The sequence below is a fragment of the Homarus americanus genome, unplaced genomic scaffold (assembly GCF_018991925.1).
Source record: "Homarus americanus isolate GMGI-L3 unplaced genomic scaffold, GMGI_Hamer_2.0 scaffold48220, whole genome shotgun sequence".
In the NCBI taxonomy this organism is placed as follows: domain Eukaryota; kingdom Metazoa; phylum Arthropoda; class Malacostraca; order Decapoda; family Nephropidae; genus Homarus; species Homarus americanus.
Genome location: NW_024755060.1, coordinates 1,423,285 through 1,437,202, shown reverse-complemented (window position 1 = coordinate 1,437,202; position 13,918 = coordinate 1,423,285). Strand labels below are relative to the sequence as shown.

Here is a 13,918-nt window from a genome sequence, read left to right as displayed (position 1 = left end):
ATAAGCTTATAAAAAACAAGATAACAAACATTTTAGACATTAAAAAAATTTTGATTCATAATATTGCAAATCGGATGTTTCCTCCGGTTACCGTGTGTTTATTTATCTGGTCCGGGCCAGAGAGCGGTAGGTCCGTGGCGCCTCTCATAAATCAATACGGCCAAGTGTGTACGCATGCCATGGCCTCCCCAGTAGGTGAGGAAATTTTAGAAGATGTTCCCATTGATGATTTCAGAGGTGCAACGCTCCGCCTGGACCCTGCCTCAGGACAACCGTCGAGAAGTGTCAGCCCCAACTGTGACAACACCTCCAACAGGTACAGGTGGTTCATGAACCACAGGTGTGTGTATCAAGAGTACATGTTAACTAGAGGTGTGTATATGAATAAAAGTTATGTTTGAAAACCACGAGTGTGTGAACCACTTGTGTGCGTGTCACCTGCAGTTGTGTGAACCACAGGTGACAGGTGTATGTGACCCTTAGATATGTCTGTAAATCACAGGTGAATTTTAACTTCAGGTGTGTGTGTGTGTATCAAATACAGGTGTACATCTGAACTACGTTAGTTATTTATGTGAGAATCATAGACTGTTAATAAAGTGGGAGACTTAGAGGGCAGACTCCCATATAACTTGGCATTATTATTTAATAGTATTTCCACTATACTGGGGAGAAAATAGATTAGTTTTGATAATTCTTGACAATTTTATTTTGTGAAAATTGTAGTCACCTGCAAATCTGATTTTGAAGGAATGTTTTGGAATTATCATTTGTATCTGACCAACGGTTATGACTTTTTGGGAACCTGTGTGTGTGTGTGTGTGTGTGTGTGTGTCATAGGTGGCAAGTGAACCACGTGTGTGTGTGTGTACCATAAACTTGTTTGGTTATTTCCATATTTTACTTTTATAAAAATGTATCATCCATTTTCATTAATTTCTTGTGCGGTATTCCGTGTACAGGTATAGATAAGTTGAACATAAACTCGGGCTGAATGAAGGATGAGTTGCTTGTAGTGTTGCAGCTGGTGAGAGAGAGAATGTAGTACTGGGTGGTGTTGGGGCACAGAGGGGTTATGAAGGTGGAAAAGGTTATGGCACAAGAAATATGAGTTAAGAGGTGCAGTGAACATGGCTATATGCAACAGGTTATTTAGTCAGCTGATTACATATAAGTATGGTGGAGCAAAAACACATAATGATTACTTTACATATTTACAGACACACATACAGTAAAAATTAGTCATTTATTCATTGGTATTCAACGTCTTTGCAGAAAATTAAGCTAAAGACGTTTTTACTAAGTTAATAAATGAGGAGAATGTTTTTCATGTGCTGACCATCGTTCCAGATATGTAGATGATAGAAACCGTCCTGTCCTGCGTACAGCAATCAGCGACCCCACTACTGATGTAGTTACTCCGCCCACGCCCGACCAGGCCAACAACTTTTACTGTAGTCAAGGTTTGTGTCTCTGGAAGGGGTCCGACTAATTACTCAAATGTACCCAAATATAGCCGGAATGAAGTCAAATAATGGTCGTACAAGCGTAATTCGGGCTGTGAATCACTTCTCGATTATTATTTGGTAAACTTAATTTAATCTGAATTGTGTTGTGTTAGGTTAAGTTAGGTTAAGTTAGATTAGATTAGGTTAGGTACATGCACTTGATCTATTAACTCAGATTAAATTAAGTTTACCAATTTTTTGTGACTTTGTGACACCAAATACTAGTCGAGAAGTGATTGGCAGTCCGATTTATTCATCTAGGACCATTATTTGACTTCATTGCGACTACATTTGGGTAATTCCTCGCTCCGTCGGTACATGCACGCGATCTATTAACTCAGATTAAAGTAAGTTTTCCAATTTTTTGTGACTTTGTGACACCAAATACTAGTCGAGAAGTGATTGGCAGTCCGATTTATTCATCTAGGACCATTATTTGACTTCATTCCGGCTATATTTGGCTACATTTGGGTACATTTGGGTAATTATTCGGACCGTCTGGAAGCAGGAATTTAAACTGTGAATAAGACAGTTCTTGGCCTTTCCTTAAATTATTTTCCTGGCAAACTCTACAGATAATTCTTTAGAACTTAAGAAATATATGCTCTAAGTTTCTTCCTTCTAACTTCCTATCAGTTATAATATACCATAGTCATTCTCGTTTGGTGAATTATATCAAGATTAAAAAATATTAATAGCTTTGGAAAAAGTTTGTATTGTATCAAGTAAACAGTGTAAATCACCTTAAAGAGAAACTTGTTTTTGTCAGTTTTGAATTGATCAGCCTCACAAGAAAATATGAACTGATATATTACTCACTTTATACATCAGTTTTACATATTTAGGGATGATTTTCTTTCTAGGTTTGAGTCGGTCCTTTTATCAGCAACCTCCTATAGGCCGGCCCCGACGAGCCTCGTGGCACGCAGACACGGGGAGCGAACCTGCCATAGATGAATTCTTCTCCGTCAGAGTTGGAGCACTGGAGCAGGCGGTGGAGGAGTGCCAACATCTCACTGACCTTGAGACTGATGGGGCGATCAAAGGGGCATGGTTGTTAACCGAGTAAATATGATTGGTTATTCTTCATGTTTTTTATCGGAGTTTATTAATGATTAGTCATATGATTAGAATAGGAATCTCTCTGTGTACGTCGATCACTTTTGAAGCTAAATACTAGTAAGTCGAGAGTAAATATTGTCATTAAGAATGAATATTATTTCCAGGATCAACCACTGGGATATTGAGAAGGAACGTGTGGTGATTCTGTGTGAGCTGTCGTTATTAGTGGTCAAATATGACTTCATCGCCCTTCGTCACATTGAGTTCACTCGCATATGTCTCACCTCACTGGAAAATCTTCAGATTGGGGAGTTGACGTACCCGAGCCATTCTCTTGTACCGTGAGTTTGTACCACCAGCCTTCACACGTTTTAGGAGTTAGATGATCCTTGATAATTATGTTTAGTAGTTAGTTAAAAAATTGCTCATTATTCTTGTTCTATATAATGGTTACCAGATGTACGTTCATTCCAAAAAGTATCTATGATTTTTTTGTGAGGTAATATGACACAACAGATGGAGGATTTTGACAACACTACAGGAGTCGTGATGTTTATTTTGAAATTCATCGGACACTTCCATAAAGATACTTTTTGGAGTTAGCGTAGATACCAAACATCATAAATATACAGATATCCAGATATATTTGTTTTAAACAACGTGTTCTGTTGACAGTCGGATAAATGGAATTGCCGGAGGCGTGGTGACAGTCATCCGCAGCTGTTTGTTGAGTCGCCTTCAGAGCACCATAGCCACACTCAGCTCACGGGCGACCGGAGCTCCCAGTTCACCGCAGAAAGAAACTGTGCCAGAGAACCAGTTTTCCCTCTCGACTGTTAGCTTTGAGCCAAGGCAAGAATTATTTACCTAACCTAACCTTATCTAACTTAACCTAATCTTACCTAACTTAACCTAATCTTACCTAACCTGACCTAGCTGTTGATTGATTCCTGCATGCGCTGTACTGCCTTTTTAGGCGCTATAATTTAGTTGGGAGAGATGATATGCTGGATTTTTCAGCATTTAGCCTCAGTCACACAAGCTAGGGGTCTTGGATATACTGGTGGGTCAACCTGTACACCTCTTGATGCTGTGTTTGTGTGTTACCAATTCATGCTTACTTATACAATAGCTTTTCAGGATCAGTCTCAAATTTTGTTCATATGTAAAAATTTGTCTGCCATTATTGAACTAACTTTGATGATGAAATTTGGGATGACAACTCACAAATGCAAATAAATTAGTATCAGTTACGTACTTTCATAAATGCAAATATTCCTTTTTCAGGGCACGCAACATGCAAGGTTTCCGTGTGACGTGGAACAACGGACACCAGATATCATTTGCTCAGAAGTGGAACCCTTGGAGTAGGGATATTCCTTACACAACATTTACCTCACATCCTCTTTATTGGTACACAGGTACAGTAATAAACTCCCTTAATGGTTACTTTGGTCTACACTTTAATTTGGAAAAGATCAGAATATTAAAGCTGCCATAATTGTTATTGATACAACAGTACAAACTGGTGAACAGCTAAAAATATAAGTGCATAATATCTTTTCCTTGATATTGGTGAACAATATATTATCAAATAATGTGTCACCTCATGATGCCCTTGTTATCGGAGTGTGAGATAACATGTAACTAAAACCTTTTTACTTTCAGGTTGTGAAAACAGCACCTATGATGCCAAGAGCTTGGCCAAGGAGCTAAAGTTAGCCATAGAGAACATGCTGGACCGGCCCGATACAGCAGCAACCTGCTCTGTCAGCCAGAGTCCTATTGTTATTGAGAATTATGTAGGCATTGCATCTCTACTTCACAATGCTACGGAGCTTGGCTTCTTCAAGCTTCGGGGGAAAGTGAGCTTCTGAAAAGGTTGAGCATTTGTAGACATGTAGTTGAAGTGTGACCAAAACTATCATATGGTATTACGGTTTTCTCTCAGAGAATTACACAAAGATAATGAGCTGAAGAACAGTAAGTCTCCTGGCATGTGTTACACTCTGGTAACTAACTCTTTTTTTAAGTTAGTTTCTTGAGTTTGATAGCTCTTAGGTCTTGCTCAATGTCCTGTTTCTCCATCTAATAAATTTTTCCTCCCCACCAAAGGTATGGCGGGTCGCTGCGTGAGCCAATATGAACAAATGAATACTGCCAGAACTAAGTTTAGGTTGAAGATTGAAGAAGATTTGTTGCATTGAATGATTGACTGAAGACGGCCCTCGGAAGATGCACTCGGGAGTGTTTGGTTAATTAGTCATTTCATTGTTTTGTTTAGTTGTGTTGTTTAATGTTTCACTGTGTTAGTAATTGATTCTTGAGTTCCTTTACTTATACAATACTATTATTAGAATCTCTTCATTATCTTCCTTTAGATTCATATTTTGTGATCACTTAACACTGTGTTGTTTTAGTTGGTGTGTCTTGACATTTTAAAGGCTGTGCCAAATTGTCCCATCAGTGACGATTAGACACAATGCATGACAAAGGTATATGGCCAGTGGTAAAGGTGTGAATATGATGCACTGACTGTGTACCAACTAGGGAAGCACAAGTATACTTTTAATCAGTATATGTGAGAAAGATTAGCATACGGAGATTGTTTCACTTTTAGAAGCAATCGGCTAAAGTGCAAATATTTTCAAGGGATGATAATGGATTTTGTGTTGTTTCTCTGACATGAGAATGATTAGGTGTGTGTTTGTCTGAGGTGGTTAAATGCCTTGCATGTACTGTCTTGCTTTCAGTCTAAGAAGAGTTGAATGAAGACAACTCACGTGTTTAGCAATGAGTCAAAGAAAGAACATTATCACAGAGCTCCATGGTAGGAGATCAAAGAGGAAGGGAATATTAGGTGAACATTTAGTATATCATGATTCAGTTAGTCGAAGATTTTCTAAAAAAATCAATATATATGTAATTTATGTACTAGATTATCACTTGTGCTTACCTCTATATCCCTATGTAAAGTACCGGAGTACCAATTGAGGCTCTCCAATTGGTAGTGACGAATCAACCAATGGTGCCCAAATCAGACTCTTGTTTCAACAAGAAGCCTGAGAATCTGATTTGGACGCCATTGGTCGATTCATCACTATCAATGGAAGCGCCTCAATTTTGTGCTTACTTCATTGTCTCTGTGAATATTATATGTACTTAACCATTTTCATCTTAGATAATGTTCAAGCTTTTGGTAGGCTGTTTGTGTTCGTAATGAAGACCCAGCCGTGACTAAGACTGCTGGGTTATCTAATCAGTCTTGTAATAATAGAATAATTGTGAATTCTGCCTTATTGTGGATGGTTAAAATTTCAAATATTTTGGATATTGGAAATATTGATATAAGAATTGGTAATAGTTTCCATAATGTAGTGTGTGTTGTCCAGCCATAAAACTGATAGCATTGACTACAAGTATTTGTCTATAAGGTTGAAAATCAGCTAAACTATAATTACAAGGTTGATAAAGTCAAACTACAGTATTTAAATGCCACTCAAAATGCCTCATTTGTATAGCATTGAGAATATATTTTAGCCCCTGGCATTAACAGGTTATGTGATCTGGATGTAAGAATAGTTTACGGCAAATACTGTGTCTTGTTGGCCAGTGTGATGAACGTAGATCACCCAGGCACACTTATTATTAACCAGAGTAGAGCCATGTATAACAGAGAATCATTAGCATGGTTTATCTGTGTCATTCACCAACACACACACATGCTATCACAGTTTACTTATTTTATACACCAAATATGTGCACGTTCTCATAAGTAGTTGTCATGTGTGTAAGCCATCACATGAATACTTCCTAATCACACACCAGATATGTGCACATGTTCATCACATAAACTGTCACCATTGGTATCCTTCACAGTGAACCAGGAGTGTGTTGAGGCTGGTAAGGTTTGTCATACATCCTCAGTGAATCGAGACCATCGTATTTATTTCCATTTGAGTTACGTTTAGGTTTTGTACGATCCTTTGTACTGTATTGGGAATCTTGAGTTTATTCGTCCTACTGTGAGATTATTGGTCTATTATCTTACTCGTAATCTTCATAATGTCTCTTCTCATTTGACTAAGAGAACAGGAAGGATAAACAAAACACTGATGTTCTTATTAATTTGGCTTACAGTCTTCAGTACTATTTGATGGGAAACTGTAGATGTATTTTTTACCTGGAGACTGTATGTCCGTCGTCCAATTTAACTAGAGAGTGTTTGTATTATATATGATTTTATATTATACTTCCCATCATTACTGTTTGCTATGTATGTTTAATAGTCATGACAATATAATGATGAATGATACCTATTAACCCTAGACTGCAGTGAAGCTTAAATTGGGTAATAGTTTATGCATACAGTAGACAGGTGCGAAGAAACAATCAAATCAGCATCACAATAACTAAATAACCTAAAAAGATCCAATGTTTCCACTCACTAACACTTGGTCTAATTCCTGTGTTGATTTTAAAATGAAAGTACTTGTATTAATAGATTTTAATAGAACATACTATACTCTACACTATCACATTAATATCAGTACAAAACTTACAAACAAAAAAGATCTGCTACTGTACTGATGAATTCACTTTAGTTCAGTGTTTCTGTTATATTCAGCTTGTCTTAATACCCAATTTGATGATCATTGCCTCTAAGTGGAAAATATATATTATAGCTTCACTCCAACACAAGATTCTATATCTCCTCAATATATACTTATACGTACATATATTTGGTAATTTCTTCACATAGTTTATTGTAGTTGAGTGGAAATTATTTTTATTGGATCTTGGAATGTGTGAGGGAGATTGAAGAAGTATGGAATTGGTATTATACTGTGTTAAGTGTTCTTGTTGAAGCTGAAAATTTTATTGCTTATTGTTGAGGTTCGTTTTGTTTGTATAGTTTATATGTACAGTTGGGGGGCAAGAGTCCCCCCTCCCTTCCTCCCCCCTCCCAAACTGAAGCAGTGTCGACCCCAATTGAAATAAATCAGCATACCCGAACCCGATGACTGTCAGGGTAAGAAATTTCGGAGACTCGTTCCCATGGCTCAGTTTCACAGTGAGGAATGAACTTTTGTCCACAATTGTATTGACTATATTGTAATGCTATGTTCTACAGTATGATATAATTTATGCCATGATCATTTGTACCTGAAAATAATAAATGTACCTTTGTAAATGATATATCAAAACATTAAAGCTTTAAGTTTAGTTTAAAGTTAATGAAATTCAGAGTTAAGTTAAACACAAGTTGTGGAGCCCAAAACAAGACTCATTTTTAAGTTCTTGATCCGTCACATTATTGGGAGGGTGAGGAACTGTGGTGAGCCTGTTGTAATAATGAACCCAGCCTTGGACTGTGGACTCAAACTGGCTCCTTGAGTTATGATTGCAGTACAGTATAGTGAAAACCCCAGAGTTATAGTTACTTTAGGTTAGAATTAGAAGTCAGTTTGTTTTTCATGACATATTATAGTTCCTATTGGTGTTCAGTTTCAGGGGAATAAAGTTTTCATTGATGGTATTTCATGTACAGTAGTGAACAATTTTCTCAATATATTCCCATAACCAAATAACATAAAATAGTACTGTATTTTTTATTGCAATTTGCATTTCACATAACATGGTCTCTACAGTAATATATACTGTATATGTAATAGTTTGTGACATGTGTTGACATGTGTTTTAATGAGTTTATTCTGTTGGTCATCTGTTTGTAGGACAAGAATCTTTTGCTATAGTCTCAGTACCAGTTGATGTGTCATGTCTTGTTATTGTAAGATTTCTACTGGCATATCAGGTGCATTTTTGTAGGAGTTTGAATGTATGTGCGTGTGTTGGTATATAGTACTCTACTGTATACTGCACTCAATGTAAGTACAGACTGAATGTCACTACACACGGCATGGAAGTATATATATTTAATATACTGAAATAAGTTTGAATTTTTCAGAGTTAAGGTTTTAACCTATTCAACACTCTCATTATTGTAAGTGGTGTATTAATTATGTTCTTGTAAATACAATTCCCTACCACAATATTTTCAATATGCTACTGTACAGTACTGTAATTGATTTCCAAGATCAGTTGGACTAAAATTCTTTATTATAAAGTTCTTATCAACAGTTATGTAGCATCTTCTGGAGTTGAACAGATAACTTAACATATATTTTTAACCAGTACTTTTTTGTCAACAGTACCATATCATATGCCCATTTTATCATTCAACTGCGTGACAATAATTATGCATTTATATGCTAGTAATAATGGGGAACAGCTTGTGAACACTGTGCACTAGATGACGTCTTGGTAATATTCAGTCCATCCCCCTCCTCCTCTCCCTTGTATGGACAATAATTGTGTAGAAACTTGTAGCAGAAGCAGTTTATATCATATCGGAGTTGCAGGCAAAGAAAATAGAATTATTTTTTAAATCTAGTCTTAACTAACCAGGGTAACTCATCATACCTTTCTTTTGATGAGAATATGACCTAACAAGCCCCTCAAAAAATATTACTGTATTAAAAAAACTGTGGGGTTTAACTTTCCAGAAGCCTTTAGGTTTAACTACTGTAGTTATGATTTTTTTTCCACGGACGCCACTTTTAATACCTGTATTTTATTTGGCTAACACTAAGCGATTTTATTCAGCAGAGAGAGAGAGACCCCATACACAAGGGGTTAAGTAACAACTAATGGTGATGTGAAAGTTACTGAGTATTATTGTTAACTTCCAACCACTAAAATTCATCACGGTTAATTTTCCATCTTGGTGACCAAACTTTTGTTTACAGTGCAATATTTAATATAACTTTGTTGCATAATTTTTAGGATGTGAAGTAAGGTTGTGCTACCAGCCTTGTTATGTAATTTATGACGGTCAGGTGTTATTACTCATTTACTCTCGTTAATGTGATGAAATGTCTAACTTGTTGGTGTTTATTCAGTTTTATTATAGAGTAATACAAGAAGATTTACGAGTTCCTCATAAGTCAGTGATTGAAATATGCTATTGTAATATAAATGCTGACATGCTCATATAATGCTCATAGGTCATTTACATATGAAGGTGTGGATACATACAAGTTCACATGCATATCCTTCCTCATACAGGGTACACTTATGCATAAACATAAACTGTACACATCTACACATTCCCAGATTATTGAATGTTCTTACACGTGCACATAAGCCTGCCTATACCAACATAATTGAACATGTGCAAATACAAATTCTCTTTAGTAAATATGCTTACATGTACACCCATATATACAGGCCTCTTTAATTGTAGCTCTTCATATAATATCACAGAAATGAAGTAAAGTTTTGGGATTATACATTAATGAAAAAATGTGAGTCCGTTGTATCTGATCATGGCTCTGTGTGTGTGAGCTACTGAGTTTAAAGAGAAGATGGATGTGTCGGTAATCGTTGAGAAGGTGATAGGAGGAGGAGTGTATGCAGAGTCGAGTTATTTTTTGAGGAATGATGATGGTTAACTGATTGATCTGGTTGTGTAGATTATAGCTTGTGGTTGTGTCTTGACTGAAGGGGAAACTATTTGATATGAACGTCCACTTACTTGTAAAATGTCCTGTATAGATGAATGAAGACACAAGATTTTGGGTTTTGGGCTGAAGTGGGGTTATAGAAAGTTGTATTTTGAAGGATCTTTTGTGTGTAATGAAGGGATGCTCAGTGTGTAATGAAGGGATGCTTAGTGTGTATGTATGGCAGAATTGAGCTTATTTAGTGAGTGTCTAGTATTAGCGTTGGTTACTGTATCATATGATGGCCTAAAACTAGTGGACCTTTTTCACTTAACTATGAATGTCACCCCGGTAGAACCATGTCTCATAAGGTGTTACTATATTGAGAGTACCATTATTTCTGTGACTTGAAGTACTGTAGTAGAAGTTGCTTTGATTAGGGAAGCTGTACAAATAGTTATGAATCAGTAGTATATATCTCAAAAGGAAAGTAATAGATAAATAATTACATCATGAAAGGAGTCCAAGTCATTCTCAGGTGGTGTGAATTAGGGGCAAGTTGCAGTAGATAGTTTGTGTGTGTTTTGCAAAATTTATAGATGAAGAAAAAGTTATAAGAGCTTTGATAGAGGAAATTTAAGGATTAAGGGGAAAATGTGGTTAGTCAGAGAGGCTCTTTTATACCACTTTAGAATACAGGTATATTTATGAGACTAATTACAGTAAACATTTTATAGTACAGTAGCTGACATGACCTGGTAGTGGTCACTGTAATAAAAGGAGAAATTTTTATGTTTGTGAACAGATTCTCTTAAAGTGATGTGTTAGTATTGGGATTCCTGATTAATTAATGAAATATGAGGAATTAGCTACATTAGTCTCCAAGCTGTTAATGAGAGAGGTTAGTAATTGATAGAACACTGCTATAGGTACTGTATTATTAATCATTTATGAGCATAATAACACCATAAGGGAATAATAAGCCTTACACAGAAGACATACAATTGAAAAACATATTAACAAGTTGATGTTTAGTTGAGAAAGCAAGTGTAATGTTTGAAGCAGTGTATTTATAGCGGTGTTTAGTTCATTCCCTACATGTTTACAGTGTTCCACTATACTGATATCACTTCATGATGTGAATGTTCAAACACACATATGACAATATGTATGATTGACAACTGCCACCTCATCTCATCTGGTTAATATTTTTTTAAGTATATATATAAATCTTCCTTTACTATTGTGATAATATTGAGATAGTGGATCATATTGTCTCAAGATGGTCTGTATTGTAGTGTCCTCCTGTAAGGTTGGGGGTCACATTGTCTTTTTTTTACTGTCATCTATTTGTCTTTTTGTGCTAAATTTATGACTTGTTCTTTATATATTTTGGCTTTTGCTGTGGATCCATAAGCTACTGTACACATTTCAAGAGGTACTGTGTGTTAAAATGTGTTTCTCTTGGGTAAATTGTCTCCCTGAGTGAAAGAAAGACTCAGCAGTTGTGTGGTAAAGCTGGTAATGTTGCACTTGATGTTCTTAACACCACAAGTTATAGTTTCCCTCCATTATTGTGGTAGAAGGTGGAATAGGTTTCCCACTGTGGAAGAAATCATTACTTGTAGTAAAGTACAGTACTGGACTGTAGTACTGTACTAAAGTTACTTTCTACCAAAGATTCTTGGATCTCAGATTTTGTTCCTGATACCTGTTAAAGCCCATACTACTACACATATATAAATATATATTTATATATATTGTCATTTATATATATTATACACGGTATATATTTGCCCATGTGCATAATTATTTACATATGTAAGATTCTTAAGGCCATGATAATGGACTCGAGTGTAAGGCTTCAACAACACTCATTGTGGTTGTGTGTCATATCAGATTTTTGGGTCTTTAAGAAAAGTATAGAAACCCAGATATGCTAAATAATGTATTTAATTTACCTCTTGTAAACTAACTCATATTCTCAAGAAAAGATGATAACTTTACTTCACCTTTACAGTATTTGTGTTTTCCTTTCAATAAACACATAAATACACATGATAAATAACAAAAAATTATCATTGCTTAATTCTGCACCAATTAAACAACAAATACAGTAACTCAGTAGTTTCAAAGTACAGTACAATACAGGTGATTATGTATTGAAGAAATGTATTACAGTACAGTATTTTGTTCAGTATTCTGGTAAGACTATTAGTTTGGTAAGTTTGAGTGTGTGTTTGTCTTCATACTTTACACCTAGACCTAGGGATACCTTTCATTTTGTTAATTAAAAATATGAAGTCATATTCTTTCTTTTATAAAATACACTTTTGAATTTATAATAATGAGAAGAATGTGTAATGGTAATGGTTGCCTGTAGGCCCATCCACCTCTTGTCTCTCTCAATTCTTATTTCTGTACTTTCTTCTCTCTCTTTCCATTCTTCTGTAACTCTCTCTCTCTCCCTCTCTCCCTCCCCCTTCCTTCCTTCCATTCATCTACTACCTTCCTTCTTTCTCTCTCTCTCTCCTTCCATTCTTCTACTTCCTTCTCTCTAGCCGTGAAATATTGAACACTCAGGTTAACAGTACAGTACACATTCCTTGATGCCTGTAATTAAAATACCTCACTAACTTTCCTCTTAACAACAATCATTAAATAACTACAATGTCATGAGATCACTTATATACTATTCTAATGTGTATTGTATTTATTTTAATTTATTTATTCCCAGGTACTAATTAGGTTTCATTTTATTTATTTGATGTAAACTGTATTATACATTATACACAGACCAGTCCAGTTTCTGCTAGTTAATAGATATACAACTGTTTAACATTTCTATTCATATATTTTTTTATTGTACAATATATACTGAGTCATAACATTGACCAAAATAAACTAATGAAATCTGGGATTACTTGAAAGTACTGTCCTTAAATCCCACCTCTACTGTAGATAGGATTTATATACGTAAGAGAAGAAAAAACAGATTGATGTAGTTATTCATCATTCTTAAACACTACAAAAAATAACATAGAAGAAACGAAAGCACTTTCTACACTTGTCTTACATCACTCTCTATATTCACCCATTTTCTCCCAATTTCTGTATACCCCTTGAGCCACACCATACAAGGGAAGATAATAGATTGAAGATAGATAATAGATAATTGACTGGAGATAGATAAAGCTAAAAGTTTGAGAGAGAGAGAGGAGAACACTGACATCATGGTAAACACTTTTTATGTATAATAAATGAAGGATAAAGTAGTAGGTTATCGGGCGTTGTGTCATGTGTCACCTGTGTTCACCTGTGACGTCATCAGGAGTGGCATAATGCACAAGGCTCGACACTTCTTTAAATCACCTGCCGGAAACACATGAAAGCTGACAACATATTAAAACCACATGTTAACATGCATATGGCAAATTACCTTATAAAATGGTTTTAAGTCATGTTTATTTTGAATTAATATGTAAAAAGGCATTACCGATGCCATTTCAAAGTAATTCAAGGAAACTGCAGCTTGTGCTAAAATTTGCAAGAATCAACTAAAGACAATTTAATAATTCTAAACATTCAAATAAATTGGAGGAACTTCAGTTATATTATGAAACAATCATTGTGCACATGGTAACTACTATTTTAAGGAGCAAAATTGCATGTCGGACGCTCAAACAACCAACTTAACCTAAATTCATTTAAATAATATTCAACACAAATATTGATAAATTTAATGATGGTACATCACAGTTCTAAAGTCTTTATCTATGTCACATTAAAACATAAAAGGTTATTAACTAAGTTTATTTTCCTTAAATACGGAAGACAATTTCA

At 35.4% G+C, this 13,918-nt stretch overlaps 1 protein-coding gene across 2 annotated transcripts; it reads left to right on the top strand.

The window, feature by feature from the left end:
• The first annotated feature begins 97 nt into the window (after window positions 1-97).
• LOC121856301 (tumor protein p63-regulated gene 1-like protein) lies at window positions 98-13,005 on the top strand. 2 transcript variants are annotated; one of them, XM_042351768.1, is made up of 8 exons: window positions 98-316; window positions 1,351-1,463; window positions 2,372-2,573; window positions 2,735-2,911; window positions 3,246-3,422; window positions 3,858-3,991; window positions 4,239-4,435; window positions 4,686-13,005. In XM_042351768.1, the coding sequence occupies exons 1-8, from the start codon at window positions 180-182 to the stop codon at window positions 4,704-4,706; spliced, it is 1,158 nt and encodes a 385-aa protein (XP_042207702.1). In that variant the 5' UTR covers window positions 98-179; the 3' UTR covers window positions 4,707-13,005. The 2 variants fall into 2 exon arrangements, with proteins under 2 accessions (XP_042207702.1, XP_042207703.1); XM_042351769.1 differs by having other exon boundaries at window positions 4,239-4,451.
• Window positions 13,006-13,918: the final 913 nt, after the last annotated feature.